The sequence below is a fragment of the Limanda limanda genome, chromosome 18 (genome assembly GCF_963576545.1).
Source record: "Limanda limanda chromosome 18, fLimLim1.1, whole genome shotgun sequence".
Taxonomy (NCBI): Eukaryota; Metazoa; Chordata; class Actinopteri; order Pleuronectiformes; family Pleuronectidae; genus Limanda; species Limanda limanda.
In genome coordinates, this window is record NC_083653.1 from 6,799,503 (window position 1) to 6,820,651 (window position 21,149).

Consider the following 21,149-nt stretch of genomic DNA (forward strand, 5'->3'; position numbering starts at 1 on the left):
CAAATGGAAGTTAGTATAAGTTCAGGTGAGTTGTGGCCACGTTGTGCTGCGGTTTGTTTTCAACTTTACACTTAATGCTTGCTGTGATTTCCTGTTTACAAAGTAAAAGTCAACAGTAGAATGCATCACAGTTGCTCTGTCCACTCCCTGTGCTAAAGCTCCCTTTGTTTACATGTGTCTGTGTGTGTTTACATGTGTCTCTGTGTGTTTACATGTGTCTGTGTGTGTTTACAAGTGTCTCTGTGTGTTTACAAGTGTCTCCCTTTGTTTACATGTGTCTGTGTGTGTTGCTTGCTCCACAGAGATGGCAGTGGTTCTTCCAACCCCTCAAGGGGATGTGAAGAAAAAGAGCAAGATGAAACCGCAGCAGCAGCAGCGTGAGAAGCTCACCGAGTGTATCTTGTGTCGAGAAGCCTTTTCAAGACGTGTGAGTGACCAAGATGTTTACATGTGGAGCAGCACTGGATCATGTCAGATTGTTTTTAATTGACCACACAGATCCTTCTCACCTGCTCTTTATTCTCTCTGACACAGGAAGCACACAAGCACATGCACGGGATGCCGCACCACAGAGAGCTGGAGTCAGCGCTGGGCAGGCGAGTCCAGTCCGTCAAATGAAAACATCTCTATCCGTTAAATTGATGATATAGAACATTATTTAGTAGAATGGTTGCCTCTGTCATAGCCGATCTCTTTGAAATGGACTGGATGAAAACAACATAATTTGGTCCTTGTGAACAAAAAGGACGAATATGATTATTCTCAGGGAAGTGAGGTCCGTTCACAAGTGGTCACAGGAGACGCATTCAGGACGTGTTGCCCCGGGTGAACACACTTACTCAACACGGTCCTGGGTCTCTCAGGATGGATGTTCATACTCATAGATATTACTCCCCTAAATATATCAGTGTTTTTCCATCAAGATCCAGGAACTATTTGCTGGGAAATTGGTAAAATTGGTAAATTTGGTAAAAAAAAACCATTCCTGGAACCATTCCTTTGTCCAGATCTGCCCCTAAAATTTGATCCGTTAAATTCTGTGGTACTGTTCTGAAAACTGGGGTGTAATATCAGCTCTAGTATTTGTTTTGATCCAAAACCTTTCCCCACATCTTGAAGGCTGAGATTTTGACATCTGCTTATATCTGACAAATGTTTTCTGATTTTATGTCCTTTGATGAACAGGGATGTGCTCCATGAATGCCAGGCGTGTAAGGTGTACGCCATGACTTTGTGCGACTACACCAAGCACATCTCCACTCCGCTACACAGAGCAAAGTTGCAGGGCTTGATGTCTAGAAACACAAAGCCTGTTCCTCTGATTAAGACTCTGAGCAATGAAGCCATCGCCTTGATCCTAGAGAGAAACAAGACACTGAGGAAAGAGGAGTAAGAATTTCACCTATATGTCATTGAGTCATTATGATATTGGATGTTGCATTTGAATGAGTGTTTTGGCCCTTGGGTTAGTCTCTGAGTATCTGGGGACAGTATCACGACTATCACGAAACTTTGAGGGAGTCAGTGTCTAGGAGAAAATTAAATGTTCAATGATTTGGAATGGTGGCATCAACCAATAACCTGGTGTGTAAAAAATAAAAAAAGAGATAAAAAATAAACTAGGTGTATGGAAGAATGTACAGGGTTCTCACGAAGCCATTAACCTTCCTCTTCACAACTATAAACAAGCAGCAAATTGAGACGATGCAGACAGGCAGCATGGGGAGTACAGGAGCTGGAATTCCACAAGCACAGTCTTTTTATTGAGGACACAGAATTGTGATAGGCCAGTCTGGGGGAAAGGGGGGCTAATGCGCAGCATGACCAGTCACAGGTGGAGACCAATCATGGTGATTCAACCACCAGAGGAGGAGGGGAAAAACAGGAGCAAAGAAAACACACAACAAACACACTGCTCCTGCCTGGCACATAATAATGACTATGCCTCTCTCCATCCCAGGAAGAAACAAAAGGGAAAGGAGAAAAAGAAACAGAAGCAGATTGCGGCTCAGAAGCATGTGGAGGAGGTACAGGAATCCACCAAGAAAAGCGCTGGGGCTTCCAACGTGGTGAAGATACATAAATCCAAAGAAGTGAACCAAAAGACAGAACAACAGATGCAGCAAACCCTCCAGAAAGGTAGAAGCAATGTTGTTGTCCAAAACAAGGAGAACAAAGAGTTCAGTGTGACTCAGCAGAATCAAAGTGGAAGACTGGCCGGTTCTGCGGGACAACCTGCTGGCAGACCTTTGCATCGCGATCATGTCAGAGAACAGCTCCGACAGCCGGGTTGCCACACAAGCTCCTATACGAGTTCCCACATGAGTTCCCACATGGGTTCCCACACAAGTTCTCACACAATGTGCCAGACGAGGTACAATGAAAACCTTTCTGACCCTAACCAGCGTGTCAATGTGGAGCACTCACAACAATGGAGATCTGTTAACAGACCACACAACACCTATGACGGTGCCAGGACTGACATGTCCGAGCAAAGGACATGGCCTGACAACCGCCACTATGATGACTATTACAGCAAGCAGTATAGGGGAGCCACCTTGTTTGATCACAACCCCAATGAGCGGCCTAGATCTTCCCAACAGGGACAAGAAAGTTCACATCAATCCTCTAGTACTGCCTCAGCGAACAGTTCCTCCGGTGCAGCTCCGCTCAGGGAAACCGACGTCGGTACGATGTTGAAGCAAGTCAGAAGAGCACTTGGTGTGAGGGAGCCATGCAGAGCAGATCGTGAAGCCAAGAGGAAGAACAGTGAGGCAAGTGACCGGGTGGCTGATCGCAGCACCACACAACAGAGTGGAGCCGCGAAAGGGCAACCTTCAGGTGCTGCAAGTACATCTGTGCAAGATCCACAGGTCACCTTCTTTGAACCTGCAGCACCGTCTGGTGTTTGTCCTTCCAATGTTGCTCCTGCCACACCAAAACAGACCACTGTCGAAGTAACACAAGAAATGAATGGATGCGCAGGCATTGCCACATCCTCTGAGCAAAGCAACCCAAAGGTTCGAATCGCCCACAAACCGAGAAGAAGTCAGGCTGGGAAGGAGGCTAAACGAAAATCGATCAACTCATCAGAGCCCAAGAACAAGCAGAGCTGGAGTGAGATGTACAACGAGAGGAAAAGAGAGAAGCAGGTCAGCGTCAAAAGAAAGCCCAGGTGAGCAAACCACCATCAAAACACGTGTAAACATCTTTTATTTGCTATGTGCACTAATATTTACTTTCTGTGTTGTTTTAACTTTGAAAAATCTTTTCTTTTCACATCACTTTTATTATTATTTAATCTTCATCATTGATCTCTTTCTACCTGCCATTGGTGTTTCCTCATTTCAAATTTATGAGGTTTCCGATGGTGTTACCTCAGTTCCTGTCTTGCTCTGTTGTTTTTATTGATTTGATTTGATTTGGATTATTTGACTTTGATTGAGAGGCTTGTTGTGTTGCATCGTTTGTATGATAAGTGCTATACAAATTAAGTCTGTTTCAATTATATGTGTCATTATGTGTGTTTAGGTTAAGAATTGAGTCGTCGAACCCTCCACCACCTGAACACAGACCGGACCCTGACCTGCCTCTGTCCGAAGGCTTCCACTGGGAGTCGATCCCAGTCAGTGCTTCAGAGACACACTTGACTTTGCCGCGGCCAGCCCAGGACACGACAGAGATCGACTCCCACAGGGACGAACAGACCGGGTCTTTGCTGCAGGAGCCTGGCACATCAGATCAGGGTGCGAGCAGCCACACGGTCACAGCCGCCCCCGTCAATGTAGAGCCAAGCGTGGAGCTGGAGAATGGAGGTTTGAGTCGTGGCAACAAGAGGAAGCTCAACAATGTGAGTCGAATATTGTCCCAGAACAAAGTTTCCCACCAAATTCTTATTTCTTAGATTCTTAAATTCTTGCTGTAATAAAGTTATTGTCAATATTTTTTACAGGATGAGATTCCTAAAAAGGTGACAAATAGAAAAAAGAGAAGAACAATTACAAAGAAAGGTAATTCTGACATTTTTTTCTACTGTAACATGACTAATACCAAAAATAAATGCATTATAACGTGTAATTATGAACTAGATTTAAAGATTTATGGCGTTTCAGTCATTTCCACTTCACAGTAGAAGAATCTAAATTGTATCTACATCACAGGCTCTGAGAATACTGCAAAAATGAAAATTTCTGCACAAGCACAAATGTATTAAGATGGACTTCGGACATTTATTATGTGAAACTCAGTAATGTTTCACAAGGTCGTCCACTTGCAGATCAGGGTCAAATGGACCAGCTGCTGGCCGTGTCTCTGAGGGAGGACGAGCTGAGCCACTCGCTGCAGGATTTGGACATTTCTCTGATCCAGGCTCGAAGCGCGCTGCAGGTGGCCTACGCAGAGGTCCAGAGAATTCTGTTCCTGAGAGAGCAGGTAACTGCTCTAGTGAAGAAAAAATTACAAATGAAGTCAAATCCGACATTTTTTATCTTTTCCCTTTTTTGATGTCCATTCAAAGATTTGCATTAAATGCTTTGTTTCCTGTTTTCTAGTTTTCTGCTGAGGTCAAGACTCTGAGAGCCATACGCATTGAGATCCTGCAGGGGATGCAAGGTACTGATAAATCCAACATAGAAATTGTGCTCAAAATGATTTAGCAAGTGAAAAGATGGTTTCTTATTGTTTTCAGAGGGCTTCTCAGGAGCGTCTAACATAACCACCGCCTCATCAGCAGACGTTGCTGCTCCCCTGCAACCACGACACTCCCCCCTTCCTTCCTCTAGTGCCTTCCTGGCTTCGTCCAGCCAGCAACGGTCTGCCACGACCTCAGCATCTCCCATCTCCCATCCTCGTCCGACTCCCACGAGAGTAAAGGAAGAAGCCACAGCTTTACAGGCCGGACAGTTTGTCTCCTCCAGCACCGACGCACCTCACGTACCTCCGAACCAACCTGTGCCTTCATTTCCCTCTGAGCTTCCCCCCTCACTGCTGCTCAGACCGTCACACCCAGCTGCTCCCACGACCTCTGCTGCTGCTGCCTCGACATCAGTGAACACACGTCTGCAGCAGTGGCATGAGTCAAGGGAGGCGTCAAAGGACTGTGTTAGGGCGACAGACCTACCAGCATGGATGATTCTGAGTGATATTAAGGAAGAGGCGGGAGGAAATCTTGGCAGGAGAGCGGCAGATAAGCCTTTTCCTGAAATAGTTCAAAACGCATCCACTGCAGCACTAGTCAATGATGATGGGAACGAGAGCGACGACTCCGTGAAAATGATGGAGCCCCCCAAACCGGTGGTTATCACCATCGATGAATCGGACGACGAGGACTTACACAAGGCTGTCCCGGATGTTTCAGCTCATCCAGAGCAGCAGGTTTCAAATGTGGAGTTGAGTTCTGCCGGCACGCAGACGATTCAGCAAAAGGAGGTTGACAGGTGAGATTCAATATCCGGCTCATGCTGGAGCTATGGACATTATAGGGATCTGCAGTTTTTAGTTATGTAAATGTGAAATGTGATCCACCATTTTCTCTTCACCCTTCAGAAAGATTCAGATTTATTTTCCAGTGAAAGCTGAAAAATCTCCTGCAGGTGACTAGTATCCCTCCTTTTTAATAAATGCACCAAGTGAAGATTAAAAGGTGTTAAATCAATAAAACCCTTCATGTTTCAGAGTGTGTTGAGGAGGAGGAGCTGTCCCTGGGAGAGTTTCTTGGTCACACCGGGCCCGTGCACGGCATGCAAGTCCACGGGTCCCTGTTGTACACATGTTCAGGGGACAACACAGCACGGGCCTACTGTCTGAGGGTGCGTTGTCGAGGCATGTCACACTGACATATGCCTCTTTAAACTGCCCAGCTCAAAGCAGCTGAGTCCTAATACTGTCAAATCAAATGTATTTTTATGTGTCCTGTAAAAAAACATTTAAGTTCTCATACACCTTGAAATCTGCTGGTATCAAGTCTAGTATCTGTTTCTCTGTGACTCCAGACCAGGGAGTGCAAAGCCGTGTTTCAGGGTCACTCAAACAAAGTCAACTGTCTGCTGGTGTCATTGCTCCCCCACTCCCCGACGGCTCGTCTCTACACCGGATCAAGTGACCAGACCATCCGCTGCTACAGCGCCAAGGTGCAGAACACCTGACCCAGTCTATATTACACTGTGAATCATTCCAGTGGTTGATGTTACCTGAGCTGGAGTCTCTCTAAGGAGTTACTGATTTGTTATTTTTTAATTGGCTGAATTATTTATGGGTTTTTAACCATTATACTTAAAACTGTACATCCATGTCTTTTCTGGTTATGCCCCCCCCCATCACTTTTAGTCAAATAAGTGTCTGCAGCAAACCTGTTTACCAGACAGAGTGCTGTGTTTGCACATAGCCTGGAACACTCTGTACGCTGGACTCGCCAATGGATCAGTCGTCCGCTACGATTTAAGGGTGAGTGACTTGGGTTGATTTCACACGGGAGAAGTTGGAGTATTTGAGTGATCAACCTAAAAATATTGGATTTTACTTAAGTTCCTATAGCACATCTATAATACAGATTCTACACAAAGTGGTTAAACTATGAACCTCAAGGCAAAAATGTCCTGATTGAAACCCAATGAAAGTCATTTTCTTCAACTTCATCTCTCATTAGACCCTGAGGCAGCTCGATGTGTTTGAATGCCACGGCCCTCGGGGGGTGAGCTGTATGGGCACGTCGCAGGAGGGCGCCTGCCGGATGCTGCTGGTCGGCTCCTACGACAGCACCATCAGCGTACGGGACGCCGAGACCGGCCTGCTGCTGCGCTCGCTGGAAGGTCACACCAAGACGGTTCTCTGTATGAAGGTGAGGGGATGAAACTGACATTTAATCATGCAACTTAAATGACCTTTGTCCACGTAAGAAAGATTTGAAATCTTTCTTGGAAATGTGTTTTACTGTTGTAAATTTCAATTACATGTTAAGTGATGTCATTTTATTCCACATATGTAGTCCAGGCAAAGTAGCGTTTTACGACCGACTAATTGTAAAAGAATTTTTTTCAGCATAGATCATTTCTATGAGGTGTCCAGAACAACATACTAAAAGTCCTAAGAAATCCTAGTTGAGGAAATATGTTTAATTCTCATCAATGTGTGCCATTAAGGCCCGGCAACAATACACCCCAAAAAGACTATTTTTTTCCTTTACTCCAATCAAAATAAAACTTTACACAATGAAAGTAACCATGAAACGTAACATTTTTTGTATTACAAGTTTCTTTTGAAATGAATTTGACAAGCACATGAGCTCCACACTTATTGAATATGTCCTAATTTGCATAGGCAAACACCATTCATATGTATTACAAATACATACATAAATTAATTTTCAAAGAAACTTGTAATACAAAAAATTTTACGTTTCATGGCTACTTTCATTGTGTAAAGTTTCATTTTGATAGGAGTAAAGGAAAAAAATAGTCTTTTTGGGGTGTATTGTTGCCGGGCCTTATATGCACACATTGATGAGAATTAAACATATTTCCTCAACTAGGATTTCTTAGGAATTTTAGTATGTTGTTCTGGACACCTCATAGAAATAATCTATGCTGAAAAAATTCTTTTACAATTACTTCTATTTTTGGCTCCAAAATGGGTTACTTTGCCTGGACTAATGCATGAGATTCCGAAGTTAAGAAGAAAACTTCAGATCTTTTTTGTCATGTCACCGTCGAAATTCATATTTGAACATTTGCAGCAGATTCTCAAGCGTTACAGTGAAAACTGCATTTGATGTTTATATATTCTTTTTTTTTCTAAGCTTGAACATATTTAAAACGTGTTGTTCATGAGCATGTGATCAGTAGATTGACAAAGATACGATTACTTCAGGAGAAATGAATTAGACTCGCGTTGTGGTTTCCAGGTGGTGAACGACCTGGTCTTCAGCGGCTCCAGTGACACATCAGTTCACGCCCACAACTTCCATGTAAGTGGGTTATTTGATGCAAGACAATCCCTGTGCCTGACGGGGCCTGTCCTGGTTCATTCTTTATATCAAACTCTTGTGCTTTCAATGCAATCTTTGTCGTCTCTTATAGACGGGAGAGTTGCTTCGTATCTACAAGGGTCACGGTCACGCTGTCACGTCAATCGTCATCTTGGGGAAGTTGATGGTGACGGCCTGTCTGGATCAGCTGGTCCGAGTTTATGAGCTACAGGTATTCACGAGTCTGGAAACCAACTTACTTAATTACTGATGGGAATGATTTGTGTATTTTAATTTCTTTGAGTTTTGAGTAGCAGACAAACTTTCGTTCAGTCCCTAATGCTTTAGCATCCAATGAGGACTACCTGAAACAATTTCAATATTTTTAGTATAAGTATATTTAGGTTTGTTTCTCTAATTAAGATCACTTCAGTATCTTCAATTTGACTTTCTGAAGCAATTTGTATTTTAGGTTTTATATATGAACTATATTAGATTGTTTTCTTTTCTCCTAGTCCCACGACTGCCTGCAGGTGTACAAGGTTCACAGTGACATGGTGATGTGCATGACCCTTCATAAGAGTGTGGTAAGTGCAGAAGAGGGATTCATTTTTACAAACAATGCTCATTTTCATAGTGTGGTTTTATTTTGTTGTATTTACGTGGTTTTGATCCCACCTCAGATCTACACAGGCTGCTACGACGGCAGCGTTCAAGCTGTGAAGCTCAACTTGCTGAAAAACTACCGCTGCTGGGTAGATTTTTATAAATGATTTCCTTCTATAAGAAAAAAATCATCATACTTTTTGAAGATATTTAATGATTTAACGGAATTGTGTCTTTACCTTTGTCCAGTGGCAGAACTGCTCTCTTATTTTCGGCGTGGAGGAGCACCTTCTGCAGCATCTTGTTCGAGATCACAGCAAACCCAGTCTGCACATGGCGAAATGTCGCTGGAGAGGCTGTGACAAGTTCTTCTCCACACAAGTGTCGGTTCAACAGGTATTGAGCTCGTTGCTTTGTTCTAAATGTTGTTCGCCATATTTGAACACAGTCGTGAAAACTGCTTGTGCTTCTTGCAGAAGCTGCCTGACCACATGCAGAACCACGTGAAAAACGACAGTGAAGTGGAGGGTCAGCCATGAATATAGTTCTCATGTTGTTTCAGGATTTCTTTTGTTGTTTCTTTTCATTCTTTCAGCATCTCAGCCTCTAATCCCTTGTGAAAAAAGGTCTGAACTCCACTTGATCACCTGAAGCTGTTACATGAAGAGACCGAGACGTTCAGGGTCAAACTGAACTCATTCAGTCTCTAATTTACCAGCGATTAAACTTCATTTGTAGAGCCAAATAATTCGTTACCCATTTTTGGGGGATCAACATGTTTTTATTTGGTTGTCACTGTGAATACATGACACCATAGAATGTACAGCACTTAATACGCCTCTTCAGAACTGGCATATGCAAAGCAACTATGCTGCACTGATATAATCAGCTCAGTATGTTTGTCAAGCAGCTCATCTTGTCAATTGAAGTTAAAGCTGCCGTGTTTTGCTTCACATTGACGGTTGGCTCTAACGTGGAGGTTGTGGTTTTTTTTTGTCTTGAGTATTTGAGGTAAAGGAGAGAATGAAAGCTGAACAGGGAAAAAATTTGATGAAATCGAATCCCTCATCTATCGGCTCACTTGATAACTCCCTCGTCCTAATCTATTCTTCTGAATTGCCTGCTAGTTCACTTTATGGTTTCCTGAAGGTGCTGTTCAGGCTTTTAACTCCAGATTTAAAAATCTAAAGTCTGATATTCAACAACCTGTGGTTTACATGTAAAGTTATTTCAGGTTTGTGTTTTTTTGTTTTCTAACCCCGACCGTTTCATTAATTTCTTCCTCAGACTCTTGTGAGAACTTGGATCAATAATCATAATTATGCATTAAATGTGGAAATCATGTAACTTTACACATTTCTGGGAGAATTCCTTTGGAGGAAACCCTCTTGTCCTCTAAGTGACTTTATACAACACATCATCTTTCTGAGGGATGGAAGAAAAAAGTGACAGTTGTTATAAGTTGATAGATATATAGTTAACTTGAACGAGGCTGTATTCATGTTATGGTCTGTATTTCACTTCACTCACATAAAAGCCATATTGTAAGCAATAAAAAGACAAATTGCATTCACAGTCTTCGCCTCCTGTATATTTAAAAACAAAATACATTAAGTAACTCTGAAGATGTGTGGATACGACATCAAGACTTTGCTGTAACTGTGCAAAACTACACTTAGTCCAATTAAGCTTAAGGAAAAGAGAATTAAGTCAAAGTTTGTGTCTGCAGCAACATCCGGGGCCTGGAGGGGGATTTAAGAATACATGGTGAGCTGGAGCCACTGCAAAGAGAGGAAAACAAGAATAAAGGGTTTCATTACCGATTTAAATGATGTCGTATGCAGTTAAATATCAGGATTTCCTGCTTTGGAGCAAAATGCTGAAAATGAGCCGCACCTCCAGGACGTTGAGTTTAATTATTCCATCTCCGTCTTTGTCGAATGCATTAAAAGCTCCTGCAAGAGACGAGATCAGCAAATCTTCATCATTGTGTTTTAATAAATGCACATTGAACTCATGCAGTTGAGCTGAGCTACAGTTGGTCGTGCAAAGGATCTTATATATTGTAAAATATTTTTAGTTTTTCAACACTGGCTTAGTATAAACAAGCAAGAAAAGCTCTTGTATACAAGAAAAAGATCAGAATATGAATATCTCGTCGTAAAATTATATGAATACTTACTGAACATTCCCTCTAGCCTCACAAAACAGCAGATGTAACTGTCAAAGTCGATGTTGAGGTGTTGATCGGCGTAACGCATTGCTATGATGTCATAAAGCTGTTTGTTGAGGTGAAACCCTTTGAAAAGAGAGAAAGAAACATAAGTTCAAGATTTAATAATACAAATAAAGTTTCCTCATAATCAGTGGTTCTGGAAAAACACGAATGAAAATCTAAAGTAAACCCAGAGAAAGATTCTTTAAGTGGTCGATTCTGTTGTGTTGTGTTTCTCACCTGCGTCATTCACAGCGTTCCTCATCTCAAAACTACTGATGGAGCAAGTTTTGTCTTTATCATAACGCTTGAAGATCAGCTGAGAACACACAGACACCGACGATCAGAAGAAGACCTGGAGGGTTTTGTAGAATGAGAGATGCAGGCGGCTGAGAACACTCTACCTGCCACTCCTTGATCTTTTTCCACAAGTGCTTGAACTCCTGCAGGTTCAGTTTCCCGGTCCCATCGGTCTGAGAGAAGTTCAGTTATGAAAAAACATGTGACATCGCTCGTTGACCCCTTTTAGAAGGTGTATGTTGGCTTGCTGTGCTGTGATTTTGTTTTTAAGGGAGAATCTGTGGTCTAACCTCCGAGTTACTTGATTAAAATGTCAGCAGCTCCACTGGGTAACTAGGTATTACAAGGGGGATTCAAACCAACAACCTGTTGAAGCAATCTTCAGACAGCACGAGGCTTCTCTGTTGTTACCCATACACACACACTTAAACCAGCTGACAGGATACATCCATCAAGGCGATCATACTCCGACACGTCTCGAGGCTGAAACCTTCTTTGGTCTTGACTTCACCATCTGTGGAAAAGGAGAACTCGGTCTGAGGGATTGCAACATGGCACAAACTGTGAGGATCGTCCTGATGTTCTCAGCTCACTCACGTTTGGAGAGAACGTTTTTCATGATGGTCTGGAGTTCGTTGGCACAGATCTGCATGTCCTGACGGAGGGGAGGGAGGATGCGATTCAATCTCGGCTCAATTAAAACTCGGCGAGTTCACACTGTGTTGTCCTCAGTCTCACTGGTACTCACCTCACCGGAAATCTGCTGGTAAATGGCCCTGAACTGTTTTTCCTCTTCAGTCTCCTCCTCGGGTTCCAACAGTTTTCGCTGAAGAAACAGATCAAAGATAGATTTATCCTTTCTTTCTGATGCTAATAACTCTATTGTGAAATTTGTACTTGTTAGTCGCCTATTTTGTAATGAAATCCAAAAACCCTTTTGAAGGTTGGAAAATAGAGAAATAATGAAAAAAGAGATTGTGAAGTTTAAGATCTTTTTGATAAAAGTGTTTAAAGGTTACATACATTTTTAAACTGTAATTTGTATACCTTTTATAAGAATTATTATATGTTTGGACATCATCAGCTTTTAGCAAGCATTTGGCTCCTGTCTAATTTATGTGATGCAACTAGCTAAATTCGACATTCGGGCATTAAACACATGCACCCATTAAAACTTAGAAAAAAAGCCATAAAATTAGCTCTAGCTGTAAACTGTGTTCTGGCCTTGTAGGTTAGAGTTGTAATAAATTGTATCATCTGCATAGAGGAGGAATTTTGAAAGCAAATGAGTAGGATGTTGTCGACTTAAATACTGGTTTATTCAGTCATCTCCAACAATTCTTTGTGTTCTGAAATGATCTTTGGACCATTTGGGTTATGTTAACATTCTTTCATGGCCTCATTCTGTTCCATCACTTCATGTTTATTTATTTTCAATCTATGGCTTTAATTGAATGCCATTGGATGCATTTCCACACAGTACCAGAAGGGGGCAGTATAAAAGGAGATAATTTGGACGACTGTGGCCCTCGTGGGAAAACAGGTGCAGCTGCCACTTGAGATAATTTGGCTCCAAACGCGATTATTTTATTCCCAGTGAGGTTATATGACCTGGTCGAGATTGCATTACAGAACCATCAGTCAGGACAACAGGTCAAAGGTCACACTGAGCTATTTGTAGTGTGGCTGCACTGTTTTTGTTTTAAATAAAAAGAAACACTGACTATCTATTCACACTCTGTTCCCACAACAAGGAGATTACCTTTGGCTTCTTCTTCTTTTCCCCCTGGATGCCGTCATGCTCAATCTCTTTGTTGGCTCGCGCTCTGTCCGACACAAATACAATAGGCTGGCATGTGGGTCACGGCCCGTTGGCAAGAGGAGTGAAAGGTTATAAAAGACAAACAGGACAGAAAAGACCAAGTTACTTTAAAGTTATTCCACTGGTTATAATCTGTTTATTCAATGATGGGACAAACTAACTGAAAACGTTGCACAAAGCTGACGTGCGATGGAGAAAATCAGCGGTGGGAAGCAGATTTCAAAAGAAAATCCACTGACATGCACGTGTTACCTTTTCCCTCTTTCTCTTGTCTTGCTGATGGCCGATAAGACAAGGAAGGACAGAAAGATGAAATGAGAAGAAACGGAGGAAAACACTGGAATACTGAGGTGTGTTAGTGACTCGTGTGGGGAAAACAATGAGTAAACATACAGTGTGCACTGAGACAAGACAAGAGATTTAAATGGATTTGATGGAATATGAAGGAAACACAGGCAGGATTATAATATGTCAAATTCAGACGGCGTGAAAGTAGAGCATGGCTATATTCAGATATTGTCTCTGGGAAGTTTAGGGTCAAGGATTCTGGGTTTTGGTGAGGATGTTATTTGTAACCTCATGAAAACCTTTTCAATGACACGTGTGCTGCAGTCGAAAATCTCAAACTAAAGACGAAGATGAAAAATAGGATTGTTCCTCCCAGGGACCGGACACTGATACAATTTCTTTTTGTTTTAACTTTCCTCCCTCATTTCTCCTCTTCAGTATCAGAGAGCATAGCCCGTAATTTCCTGTGACCTGTATATTTGTCTGTGTGAATTAATGATCTCGTTCTTCGTAATAAAAACAAGGCAGATGTCCTCAGGGAAATATATCTATTCTCTTTTATCTTATACATTATGATTTGTTTTTCTATTGGTATTGGTGGTGTATGGTTTTAAAGAAGATCTGTTGGTATAAACGTTGTATCTTGACAAACCATATACATGAATCATTTCACTGCTGCAGTATTGGTCACAATCATTAAAGTATATTTCAACCCCACTCCTTATTTAATCATGTTGCAAACCTGGATTTGTCCGGACTCAATGGGGTTCTCCGCCTCCCTGTGAGGGGAAACAGACACGTTCGGATTCTGACTATGTTCTGATAGTGACCCTCATTTAAAGGCTTTGCTATATTTTGCAGTCTTACTGTCAACAACCCCTCAAAATAACATCAGCTGCAGCACCAAACATGCGCAGCGGCCCACCCTCAGCGATCCTTACTCTGACGTGCTTTGCTTCTCGGAGAAGACCCTGAGGAGGAACTCGCCCTCTTGATTGGCCTGAAAGGTCGTGGGGATGATGGCGTACTCTCCTGGCGGCAGACGGAAACGCTCCGTTACCTCTCGCAGGTTGATGTAGGACTGACATTTGGCCTTGGAGGCTGTGTACAGGAAGAAGTCCTTCTGCAGATGCTCATTCTGTCCACACATCTGGGGATGGGAAAAGAAAAGCAGTGAAAGTGTGGAAATGGTGAGAGAAGAATGGTGAGAAGGGGATGAGCTCCAAGGAAAGGGAAGTAGTAATACTTAAGGATTAGAATTAAACGTGCAACAGGTACTCTTCCCAAAGATACTTTCCCAAAGGAACATTATGTCTCTCATTAATAAATGTTATAACTTGTGTTGTAAGAATTAACTGGAGACACAGGTCAATCCAGAGGTAACCACTGACTTCATCACAATAACGTCCTTCTCCGTGATGGGCATACCTCCTTTGGTACCTACAGAGACACAGAGGAAGTTCAGAGTTTAACTCCAGTGAATGCACATGGGCATTGATAGCTGAGGTGTTTGAGATCACTACCTCGTAGATGGAAAACCCGATGGTGAGGAACTTGGCCCCCTGATGGCGCTGCATCCGTCGACCTTTCTGCATCAGAGCCACGACCAGAGTGCAGGCCACCCTTCCATCCTCTGCGTCGTCGTCCTCCTCATAAAGCTGCAGCCGGTACTGAGGGTTTGTCCAAAATGTGTCTGGAAAACACAGAAAGTAAATAAAAGAGAAATCACGAGCAAGATGACACTTTAAGAGTTTAAAGGCTGAAGCCTACCTGGGAAGTTCCTGCAGCCGCCAGCAGAGCTGCCTCTCACCCAGCGGCCCTCGTTGACCGACACAGTCCAGCTGTTTCTCTCGTCCCCCTGCAGCGCGTCGGGGGTCAGGTTACACATCTCCAGCTTCGTGAAGTTCCTCTTGAAATCATCGAAAGACATCCTGGATGGGAACGTGAGGGAGGACGGTGGTAAGAGAACAAGATTTGCGGAAGAGGGATCTTCTTCCTTCTTACACTGATGATTGTGACCATGTTACCATGACAACGTTATATAAGAATTAACAGTACAGCCGATGGTGGCTGATTTTAGATGGATCCCGGTGAACTGTGTTAAATAGATGGAACCTTCGACTTGTTGGTTATGGCGACATGAATTTCATGGTTCAATAAAGTGCTGAGAGGCCAGAATTACAGATGTGGTCAAATAAATGTCACCGTGGTTTCACTCACCAGAACTCACTCGCCTCCACAGTCTGTTTCTTTAGGTTCTCCTTGTCCGCGATGGAAATGGTCGACCACTCTTTGGAACTATGGAAAAATATTACCACATTTATAAAACCATATTAGCACGAAATAACACTAACACTAACAATAACACATGCTATTGGAAGACTTTTATTAGACTCTCACTTTGCACTCCACGGTCCCTTCCACAGCACCCTGCCCCAGGGATTGCGAAGGCGAATCAGGCATATTTCGGTGTCCTTTGCAACCTCATCACACTAGAACGACACCTCATCAGCCTTACTGGAAAATACATAACATAAAAATACCACGTCTGCATTTAGAGAAAGTGAAGGTTTATCTCTACCTCCTCCAGGCCTATGATGGAGTAGGCGTGGCCTTTGATCAGCCCCTGACCAGTCCGAGTCTCCATTTCACTGGCTGAGACGACCTGAGGGACACAACATAGGTTATAGACTGGATTTTCTTTTAATCTATTCTGTTAGCGATTGTTAGATAGTTAAAGGGGACGACAGAAATACAACTTTATCTTCTCTTACTGTGAGAAAAATTATTATAGGAGAAAATAGAACTGTACTGCTGATCTTTAAATACTGTCCCTGACATCCTCCTCTTGTTCACAGCTGAAGTCAAAGTGATTTCAGATTTTATGTTGGGATTTGAACCAAGAATCTTAAGGGAACAGTGCAATCCACTGTGCCACCCCCTCACTTAATCATGTCAATTGTTGTGTTTCTTTCTTGTTTAGTGTCTCTCCTCCACCACTCACATCTATGGAGCAGCCCATCAGCGAGCCTCGCTCCAGGGCCTTCTTCATGATGGTGTACAGATCTTTAGACGCCGCCGACAACTCAAAGAACTCGGTAACGCCACCTGTGAAATCCTCCATGGCTTCCAATGTGTTCCCCCCCTTCAGAGCCTCGTAAGAGCCGTGCAACCTGGGAGAGGGAGAGAGAGAGAGAGAGAGAGAGAGAGAGAGAGAGAGAGAGAGCTTGTATTCAGTTAGGAACCAGACTCAAACTTTTTGCAGTGGATGGGGAGGATGGGAGGGAAATCTGACCCAAACTGAACATCCACACATGGGAGGTAAACATGTGACTATGCCACCACTTTGCAGGGGGGGGGACATTAATAGACTCTGCTTACTTTGCATAGGCCTTTTCCAACAGCGCGCTCCAGTACTCGTTCTTTCTGAAAGATTTGGTGAACACCAGCTGGTTGTTGCAGGTGGGGATGCGGTCGTCCACGACCACGTCGATCCATTCTCCATAACGCCAGAACTGAAAACAGGACAAGCAGAACGCGAAGGAAATAGAGTCAGGACGGAGACAGCTGAAAAAAAATGTACTTAAAAGTTTCACATAAATTGGTGCTTTTCTTGTTTGTATCCCCTCAACCTTTACTTACTTACTAACCTTATCAAATGAAATCTCTGTGTTGGGTTTTCAAAGAGGATTTTTAAAGAACATGAAACTTGACTTGTTTGTTTCACAGTGTGTCAGATGTTCATGCAAAAACCTGGAAGTGGAAGATGCCGGCGTAGTTGTCAGTGAAGCTCTGGTCTGGAGGGATCACTCTGTACAGCAGCTTCTCGTTCAGCGTCAGGCAGGCGATGGCAGCGAGCAGCCAGCAGTCACCTGTCACAGCAGATTCATGAAAACACAAGATAATGTCAAAAACGGTTCTTCTGTCGGTGTAAACAATAAAGGGTTGTCATGGAGGCAAATGAGAAATCTGGGAAAGAAGAAAGAGTGAGAAATCTTTTTTATATTAAACATTATAACATTTCCAGACATGTTCTTATCCTTTCTTCCTCTGGTTCATAATTATGTGTTTGGATGTTTGAAAAACATTTATCTGAAAGCAGGAACTGTTGAAATATTACCCAATTCTCCCTGACAGATGTCCGTCCTGTTGGCTCCATCCACGATGAACTCAGGCTTGTCACAGATTTCCTGTCATTAAAAAAAAGGAGAGTTATATTTATGAGCATGTTGTGAAATATCAAATCTTTTTTTTTCGGTATGAAATGATAGATTTACAGCTGGAAATCAGTAGGAAGTTCTGTTTAATTATATCCCCTCCTCTCTTTATTGGATACAAATAATAAGCATGCTGAACTAATCTGAATCAAAAAAATAACAAGGTTTAAAGTAGGTTGATTTTTTAGATTTTATTTAAACCAAGTACATTTGTTTGATATTTTTTAACATTGCCTCTTAAGTCAAAAAACAAATAAAACAACAGACATCTATGCTTGTTATTTTTTTTTTTTTTCACAAAATGTCAACATCACAACAATTTAAAACCTGCATCTACAACTCTACACTCGACCTGATTTATAACTCCAGGACTTGACCCTGAAACCGGAGACGAGTTGGAGAATCTGTGTTGGACCTGGGACCACAAATCGCCGTCTGCTTTCACTGCATATCTATGAGGAGGCAGCTGTTAAAGGTCGACCGGTCGCGACTCTTCGGTCGTCTGAACAACGTTGCGGTGAAGCCCCCTCGACTCGTAACAACATTTCTGTCGTGGCGGCACCGGTGACAGCTTCAGTGGGAACCATGGAGCATGGAGTGTTATCGGGCTGTCATCATAGAGACGTTTGTTTATGAGAGGGAGTTCATGTTGGAAGATTGCAAGAGCTTTTGTATAAGTGATTTACAACTTGTGGATTTGAATCATGAACTTGTATGTTAAGATGGACGGAATGACCACTCCCCTAAAGTGAAGCCAAAGCATCTCAATCTCCACCGGTCATAAACTCTGCTCCCTCCATGTTAGTGGATGGGACATGGACAAAACTAAAGAATCATGTCAGGCACATGTCAAATCCCTTTTTTCTCAAAGATGGTTTTATAGTGTCTTCCGTCTTTATTGACAGTCTATGGTCCATATAATCCAAAGGGGGGTCACAAGATAATTAAAGGAATAAAAATGAGATAGTGTATTTATGTTACACAGATTGTGCTAATGTTTTCTGAAATGTTTCTATTTGTCTGTCTTTCTCTTCTGAAATCCTTCAAATTACACAAGAAGAGGAGAAACTCTCTTTTAAAACCTTTTGAAATATGGGATTGTCCAAGAAAACTCTTAACATCCTGAAGCTGCAGTTTTCAGGCGTCACAAAACAGGATGCTGAGAATAAAGATATGAGTGATCAGGTCTCATACAGAGTTTATTTAGAGGGTTCACAGCAGGGACTCGAGTCCCTTAATCACACGACTGACCATAACTAAGGCTGTTAAAATGCAGCCTCATGTTCTGTATTTAGAGTGGGCACCACTGCTGACCCCATGATGGGATTCATGTATCACTGGTCTCATCTGAATGTCTCAACCTGCATCTGTCATCGGCCATTAAGTGGCCACCATCCTTTCAATTTGTGCTCCACTGGATTTCAACAAAGCTGAAACTAATAAATAAGTGTGTTTAATAGTGGCCAATAAAATGTATTTATAAATAACAAACAACATTTTGCCTATTTTATTTTCATGTAATTGTAAAAAAGGTTCAAGGAATAAGGTTGGAATGAAAAGTCATTATATCAGCATCAATACTTAATCTTCATATCAGCATGATTAAACTGAGAGTGATTGATTGTAATGGTAATACTGTTTCTGAGGGTCTGACAATTGTTAAAAGTAACTGAGTGTATTTACTCAATTAATGCACAATATTTTACTTGAGTACTTCCATTTAATGCAGCCTACAGGACTGCTTTGACATTTTGGAACTGATCATACTCTACATATAAAGCTATGAGCCAGTTAGCTTGGCTTAGGATAAAGACAGGAAACGGTGTGAGACAGCTAGCCTTGGTCGCTACTGAGGTAACTGAACCTGCCCACCAGCAGCTTATAGCCTCATTAATTAACACATTATATTGTGTTAATCTGTGGAAAGGCTGCTTCCCCTTGTTTTAAGAATTGTGCTAAACCGGGATAAGCTGAACTAAGATAAGTTTTTGCTGGCATTAGTTCAAATATATCAGAGAAATATGATCAGTCCAGTGAAACCGGTATAATAACAGACTAATCCTTTAACTATGAACTAATTCATTGTTACAACTGAATATACCATCAATATATAGTAATTTAAATAGACCTCTTGCTTAAAGTGTGATTGAAAATAAGTGCCATTGCTACTCACAGGTTACATGTTTATGCATCAATAATATTAATCCAAGCATATACATGATTACATAGCCTAATACACACCAGTGTAGATATATCACCAGCTTTTGATATACTTATATCTAACTTTGGCTGTAACAGAGTTGATTTACATTGTGGAATTGTACTTTTAGTTTCATGTGTTTGTGTTTGCATTTCTGTGTATTGCTGTTTACAATACGTCAGTGTGTTGCCAGGCACTGTGAGTAGAGGGACGCACAGTTTGCCAAACACAGCTAAATGTCTGCTGACATGTTTCAGAGCTGCAGATCAGATCCATGTCATGCCAATCCAAACCCTACAAGTCCTTATAAATCAATATTAAAACCCTGACGTCAACACTGAGTTGCCAATAAACTTCCCAGCATTGACAGCGAGTGTCCTCCTGTCAGCTGTCGGTGATTGCAGAAGGTGATAATCCAGAGCTATGCATGCACGCAAGTAATCCACCCACCACCACTCAGCCATATCAGCGTGTCATGCAAGCCATGTGCTGCACAGGAAGCGGTGACAAACACATGGATCTTAGAGGAGAGCTTTTTGTAAACCTGCATGAGCCACTTTTGCTTTGAGTGTGACCTGGTGACTAAAGGACACGACGACGACGGACTGGAACTCACCGAGGGACGTTTCCACTCTATCTTCATGGAAGACTTTTGACTGTAGAAGAGCGAGGAGTCGTTTGCAGGGAACAGGGGATCCTCAAACACCACCTTCTTTTTCAAGTACTTGTCCCGCAGCTCCAAGAATGTCTTGAGACGCTTGGCATCCTTCACGGCCTCATTTCTGCTCAGGATGGCAGAGTAGATGGAGTTTGCCCCAACAAGAGGGTAATCTGCTTTGTCATCAGGGCCGAGTGAGGCCTCATTCTCCAGAAGCACCTTCACCTCTGTGTCTTCCACCAGAGGAACTTTCCCTTCATGTGTCTTATCCTCCATCTTATCTCAGTGTCCACCACAGCCTGGTTCAGTTCTTAAAGTGGAGAACTTCCCTATTTGCAGAAATCAACTTGCAAAACAGCCCAAAGAAACTTCCTGTGTCCTCCTTGACTCTCGGGTGATCACTTTTGGTTCCTTTTTCAAAAATCCAGTCACTGCTCATGGACAGTCACCGACCAACAGCTTCTCACACTCACACAGTCAGTGTGGTCTCCCTGAATCTAAATATAGGCCTCTTTAAAGGAGGGGAGGAGGAGAGAGAGAGAGACCCTGACCCTGTCTCAACATTTTCAGGACACAGTGTCATGCAGTTCTCCAGTCTGAAATCTATTCCCCAAATTTAATGGTGCAGAACGTACTGGTTATTACCTGGCGATAAATCCTGACAAGGGAAAACTCTGAAAGAAGTGGGTGGTGTAGTCATTATGGAATAACATTAAAAGCCAGAGAAAATAAAACTGTTGTGCTTCTAATTAGCTACAAATCTGACTTATTATATCAGTTTAACAGGGATATTTTAATGCACCTGCCAAATGTGTGTTATTGAGAACACAGAGATAATTTTGTCAGTAATATTAATGTTTATATGAGCATTTATGACAAGAAG

General features: G+C 42.3%; 2 protein-coding genes across 2 annotated transcripts; one reads left to right on the plus strand and one right to left on the minus strand.

The window, feature by feature from the left end:
* The first annotated feature begins 304 nt into the window (after nt 1–304).
* On the plus strand, nt 305–10,121 carry znf106b (zinc finger protein 106b). Its single transcript, XM_061092021.1, has 22 exons — nt 305–427; nt 535–596; nt 1,186–1,389; nt 1,961–2,139; nt 2,477–2,688; nt 2,946–3,175; nt 3,532–3,850; nt 3,953–4,010; nt 4,277–4,431; nt 4,551–4,611; nt 4,688–5,435; nt 5,545–5,591; nt 5,674–5,807; nt 5,991–6,128; nt 6,325–6,441; nt 6,644–6,835; nt 7,898–7,960; nt 8,073–8,192; nt 8,476–8,547; nt 8,644–8,715; nt 8,816–8,962; nt 9,043–10,121. The coding sequence occupies exons 1-22, from the start codon at nt 305–307 to the stop codon at nt 9,103–9,105; spliced, it is 3,516 nt and encodes a 1,171-aa protein (XP_060948004.1). The 3' UTR covers nt 9,106–10,121.
* On the minus strand, nt 9,339–20,542 carry capn3b (calpain 3b). The gene is made up of 22 exons (XM_061091027.1): nt 20,225–20,542; nt 17,312–17,381; nt 16,945–17,063; nt 16,573–16,706; nt 16,196–16,364; nt 15,773–15,856; nt 15,592–15,683; nt 15,412–15,489; nt 14,962–15,122; nt 14,715–14,884; nt 14,620–14,631; nt 14,133–14,341; nt 13,934–13,970; nt 12,844–12,930; nt 11,830–11,907; nt 11,679–11,736; nt 11,528–11,595; nt 11,186–11,254; nt 11,022–11,100; nt 10,749–10,865; nt 10,463–10,521; nt 9,339–10,347 (listed from the first exon to the last, which is right to left on the minus strand). Exons 1-22 carry the CDS (start codon nt 20,540–20,542, stop codon nt 10,321–10,323), a joined length of 2,295 nt encoding a protein of 764 aa, XP_060947010.1. The 3' UTR covers nt 9,339–10,320.
* Nucleotides 20,543–21,149: the final 607 nt, after the last annotated feature.

Coding starts and splice junctions, on each gene's coding strand:
- znf106b (XM_061092021.1), top strand. CDS start 305: ATGGCAGTGGTTCTTCCAACCCCTCAAGGGGATGTGAAGAAAAAGAGC. Junction 5,592..5,673: donor AGCTGAAAAATCTCCTGCAG/GTGACTAGTATC, acceptor TTCATGTTTCAG/AGTGTGTTGAGGAGGAGGAG. Junction 8,548..8,643: donor TGACCCTTCATAAGAGTGTG/GTAAGTGCAGAA, acceptor ATCCCACCTCAG/ATCTACACAGGCTGCTACGA.
- capn3b (XM_061091027.1), bottom strand. CDS start 20,542: ATGGAGGATAAGACACATGAAGGGAAAGTTCCTCTGGTGGAAGACACA. Junction 16,365..16,572: donor TTGGAAAAGGCCTATGCAAA/GTAAGCAGAGTC, acceptor TCCCTCTCCCAG/GTTGCACGGCTCTTACGAGG. Junction 15,857..16,195: donor TGATGGGCTGCTCCATAGAT/GTGAGTGGTGGA, acceptor TGTGTCCCTCAG/GTCGTCTCAGCCAGTGAAAT.